The sequence below is a fragment of the Triticum dicoccoides genome, chromosome 7B (genome assembly GCF_002162155.2).
Source record: "Triticum dicoccoides isolate Atlit2015 ecotype Zavitan chromosome 7B, WEW_v2.0, whole genome shotgun sequence".
NCBI classification, from domain to species: domain Eukaryota; kingdom Viridiplantae; phylum Streptophyta; class Magnoliopsida; order Poales; family Poaceae; genus Triticum; species Triticum dicoccoides.
The window spans coordinates 364,381,326-364,386,565 of NC_041393.1; the positions used below are offsets into that span (position 1 = coordinate 364,381,326).

At 43.9% G+C, this 5,240-nt stretch overlaps 1 protein-coding gene across 1 annotated transcript in view; it reads left to right on the forward strand.

The window, feature by feature from the left end:
• The window catches only part of LOC119339819 (diacylglycerol kinase 4-like), a 41,589-nt gene extending 36,833 nt beyond the window's left edge, over nt 1-4,756 (forward strand). The window contains exons 9-12 of the mRNA XM_037611721.1: nt 1,313-1,390; nt 1,676-1,763; nt 1,895-2,011; nt 4,265-4,756. Of these exons, the coding sequence (XP_037467618.1) occupies nt 1,313-1,390; nt 1,676-1,763; nt 1,895-2,011; nt 4,265-4,429 (448 nt within the window). The 3' untranslated portion in view covers nt 4,430-4,756. The remainder of the gene's footprint in view (nt 1-1,312; nt 1,391-1,675; nt 1,764-1,894; nt 2,012-4,264) is intronic.
• Nucleotides 4,757-5,240: the final 484 nt, after the last annotated feature.

A 5,240-nucleotide genomic window follows, 5' to 3' on the forward strand; every position in this document is an offset into this window, starting at 1 on the left:
ACCAATGTGTTGGAGGCTCCGGATGGCACTTGGTTACAATGGCTATCTCTCTGGAAGGAGTTGGAAGCTTCGAATGGATATGCCTTTGTGGCTTCGAACAAAGTAAAAATGTGAGAGATAGTAGGGAAGTAGTTGAGGTGTTTGACTGGTTTTGGAGTTTGATCTCTAAGCACTTAGCAAGAAAAAGTATCACCACACAAACATGGTCCCCTTTCGATAGTATCAACGTACATATGGAGTCAATGTGATCTTGTATCACTAAAAGCTACTCCCTCTAAACAAATATATGACGTATTAGATCACTAGTGACCTAAATCATCTTATATTTGTTTATAGAGGGAGTATAAAGGATGTCCTTTGTTGAAGTGTACATGTGGATTGCCTAGCCCTTTTCATCAGTTTAGGCTTTTGGTTGCGTTGGCTAGTGAATGAAGCTTAACATGGTATCAGAGCCCAAGGTCTTGAGTTCAAATCCTGGCTTTGAGTCTATCCACATGCCGTGTAGGTGAGAAGGGGTGTTGAAGTGTATATGTGGATTGCCTAGCCCTTTCCATCAGTTCGGACTTTTGTTTGCGTTGGCTAGTGCATGAAGTTTAACATCCTTAACCTTGCCAACACTTGATCTTGAAATTTTTTGGGGTCAACAACTATCTTCCAACTTGCATCTTTTAAGACTATCATGAAAAACAGGTGTAAACAATAGGCCCTTTAATCAAGTTGTCATATATCAAATTTTTTTACTATTTACTGTAGATCAACAGCCGTACCGTCTTTTATTCCAATTTTTTTTGCCCAGACCTGTTTAAATCCACTCTCACTGGGAGCGGGTTTAAACAAGTCTGGGCAAAGGATGCAATTTCAAAAAGCCAACGAGGATTTTGTCGATCCAGGCTCCGTTCTCAAGTCCCTGGACCACAGTGCGGACTTTGCATCGACGCTTAGGGACCTGGCGACGATGATGTGATCTCAGCCACATCACAACCGCTGAGCCAACGGTTAGACCAAAACCGCACGACTGGGCCAAGCTCTGTTGAAGTGGAGGCATGAAATAGGGCAAGCTCAAAGGTCGAGGCTTCGATGTCGCGCCCAAACCAGCAGTAACTGGTCGGTTGAGTTTAGAGTTTAGATGCCCATAGGTTTATTAGTTCCCACTGCTCTGATTTTGTGTACTGTTATTATTGAGTTTGATATGTCTATGTTACTCATTCTTAACTATGAAATTTTCTAAAATAGGGGTCCATATAATTAATGCTCAGACTAGAGAAATACTGTGCGGGAGGCCTCTTATTCTGTCTGTTCTTTGTTATATCAGGGGACTGACAAACATTATCCGTTTATCAATAAAGAAGATGGACAGTTCTGAGTGGGAGCACATCCCTGTACCATCAAGGCAAGTTGGCAATTTCTTGGTATTAGTGGAATAGTTCTGATCTGCACATTTGAAATTGACGTAGCATTTAGTTATTGGAAGCATTGGGTCCATCACATCAAAAGATAACATAAGTTCCTCTTCTCCTTTTTTTTTTCTCAAACATGATTGTGTCATGAATTGACGTGGGATATCTGAGACTACTATGGACACATACTAAATAATGCAGTGTTAGGGTAGCTAGATATCACTCTCCGCACAAATATACATCATGTAATTACTAAACAGAAAAATGCTGTGATGCAGTGTAAGGGCTATTGTTGCGTTAAACCTTCACAACTATGCAAGTGGAAGGAACCCATGGGGAAATTTGAAGCCTGAATACTTGGAAAAGGTGCTATGAATACATTGATGTGATTATTTATTGTTTTTCCTGTTTACAAACATTTCATCCCAAGGAAGCTGGAGCAATATCTATTCATTGAGAATAATATAATGATTTTTTATATATTTGTTTATGTCTAGAAAGGATTTGTCGAAGCCCAATCAGATGATGGCCTTCTTGAAATATTTGGGTTGAAGCAAGGGTGGCATGCATCCCTTGTGATGGTTGAACTTATATCTGCCAAACACATAGCACATGTATTTGTGTACACAATAATTAGATTGGGTAGTCATATGAAATGAAGAATATCTGTTGTGGTAGCTGTTTACTACCTTTTGTTAATCGCCATAGAAGAATATAGTTTTATGGCATGTATATTACTTAGTGGGACAGGTGAGGAAAAAATAACCTTTAGGTGTATTGGTGACAGGTTAATGCATGGAACATAACTATAAAACTTGAGCACCGACCTTTCATACTCTCTCCAGTCCTTAGAGGTTTTTCCCAAGTCAAAGAAGTTTGACCAACTCTATAGAAAAATATGCGTGTTGAAATATTTTCTTATAAACTTGGTCAATGTATATATTTCTAGACTTGGTCAAACTTCAACAAGTTTGACAAAGATAAACCTCGAACTTCTATTAATTTGGAATGGAAGGAGTAAGGTATATTTTTCTATAGACTTGGTCATCAAACTAAAAGGAGTTTGATATAGGACAAACCTTAAACTTCAATTAGTTTGGAATGGAGGAAGTAATTCACTACAACATAGAACCCTCATGCCTCTCCCTATGCTCCCATGTGGTATCGCCTCGCAGTACTCCATATCATATTTTTGTCTCTATGGCATAGAATTAATGAGGTAAGAGTAGGAAACCTTCTTATATTCTAGATACCATCTTTAACACAATCCAACAAAGAAATCGTTAAAACTTGAATCCCTCGCGTCGCTCCACACGGGTGACTCGGGCGGTACTGAAACCTTGCCGTCTGGCGGCTCTCTCTTCCCTCTTTCTCTCCCTCGTTGCCTTTGGAGGGGGCCACCGGCTCATCGTGCAGGCGCCTATGAAGGGGGCGGCGAGGCCTTCGGCTGCTCCCCTGCCTCGGGCGAGGGCTGGGATCTGAGGCGGTGGCTTCGACCGGTGTGGGTGGCGTCCGTCCGCCGGCGGTGGGCGTTCGTCAGCGCAGTTGACCGGACTTCCTTGGCTGCTTGGGCAGCGGGGTCCCGGTGGACGACGTCCTGACGTGAGGTGGTTCCCCGTGCCCCTCCCGTCAGATCTGGGGCAGACCATCCTAGCGAGCGGCTCTCCCTATCAGCTAGTCCAGATCTCCGGCATCCGTGCTCGGAGGTGTTGGTGGCGGGCTTAGTGGGTGCCAGGATGGGAACTTCTTCGGGGGAAACCTCTGGCCAATGGCGGCGGCCACGTCGTCGATGGCGCTCCTGTGTCATTTGCCTCCTTGGTGGTGATGGCAAGGTCAACTCCCCTGCTCCCTCCTCCCTCTGTGTCGGGTGAAAACCCTAGTTCCTCATGAATGGGCGGCGGCGGCGCCATGGCTTCGTCACCTCCTTGGAGGCGTTGTCTTGGGCATTTAGATGGAGGGTGTGCGCGGCAAGCGCGAATGGTTCCTGGTGCCGGAGGTGGTGGCGGTGTGGCATCTACCGCGTCGGCGACGTCGGGTCTCGGCGGCGTGGCGCAGCGGGGTCTCGGCGATGGACATGCGTTCATGGACGTGCGCAGGGTGGTGGCATTGTCTGGCTCATGGTGGCGTCGACGGTAGTTGGGCCTGGCAAGGTCAATGCATGGATCTCTCCTGAAGTTGGAACAGCGGAAGATGGCGGTGGTGGATTCTTGGAGCGTGCACATGTGGTTCGTGTTGAGGATCTGCTAGACCGGCCGGGGATCTCGGCTCGCCGGCGGGCGGCGTAGTGAGGCCACCGGATTAGATGGTGTGCGTTGATGCGTGGTCACGACACTTCATTGACCTAGTAGGTGTAGCGACATAGATCGCCAGGAAGGAGGCTTTGGGTTGACCCATGTATTTGATTTTGTCAGATTCTATTGAATAATATAATAAAAATGGTTGTGCGCATCGCTCGATGCAGAGGCCGGGGTTATCCTCCTTTTTGAAAAAAAACATCCAATTTGACTCACATTGTCTTAATAAGAGTGTGGACCTTTGCATTAAATACTTGGTATATTTAAGATACAACCAATTGGATTGGTGGGTATCTAAGTGAGATGGCATACTTATAAGAGACGACCAATGGGACTGACCACAAAACAGATAATATAAAATGGTTAACTTTGAAGTACAAATCAATTCCAAGTCCATTAACTGGAAATATGAGATCACGTTGGTGTGCTACTCCGGTAAGCAAATGAGGAAAATAAAAAGAAAGGAAAGAAAATATTAAATAAATATTATGTAAAACTGAAGCAAGAAACATAAGGTGTCAATGTCAACATTGTAGTGTCCACGTCATGTTATAACTGTTCCAATTGTTTCAGGCAGCAGCAATCCGGTTAGAGATCAAAGGTGGCCAATGGAGGGATGCATATATGCAAATGGATGGGGAGCCATGGAAGCAACCACTGAGCACCGAGTATTCGACATTCGTTGATATCAAGAGGGTACCTTACCCATCAATGATCATCAGCGGTGCAGATCGCTAATGAGAGCCGACGATTTTATGTGCTCGCCCAGCTGGACCTGCAAAGAGCAGTTTTCAGCTTCCAGCCCGGAAGCTCGATGAATTACAAGCTCAATCCTGATCATCCTCGTGCAAAGCCGTAACAATATATGAAGCTGTGGATACATAGAATTTGTATAGCAACGACAGAATGTAGCCATGCCACTGCTTTGATCTGAGTTATGAACTTAATATCATGTGTACAGGATGAAGTTGCTCTTGCAAATTGTTCAGTAATTCGAGGGTGATACTGACAATTTTGTTGTAAAAGTGAAGCTTAAGACAAACTAATTTTTTTGCCAAGTACTCCCTCTGTCCGAAAATACTTGTCATCAAAATGGACAAAAACTGATGTATGTAGAACTAAAATACATCTAGATACATCCCCTTCTATTCATTTTGATGACAAGTATTTCCGGACAGAGGGAGTAGGAAACTTTATGGAAACTATTAGGCGATGTGATATATATAACCAACATTACTACGAGGAAGCTCATATCCTCGTGCATACTCATGCACTAGACTAGAGATCACATGTAGGTACGTTTTGTTCACTATTTTGTGGAGTTAATAGTTACTACCTCTGTAACTAAATATTTAGTTATAGAGGTAGTACTAAACTATATATGTGAGTCATTAGTTACACGACATGAAAACTTGGTTGAAACGTTTCAGTATTTTTTTTAGGTCGAAAGTTATCATTTGATACTATAAGAGTTACCCACATTGTTATCTATGCAAAAAGAGCCTTGGCTCAGTGGTTGGGCATGCGGTTGTGCAGCCTGGTGACCCGA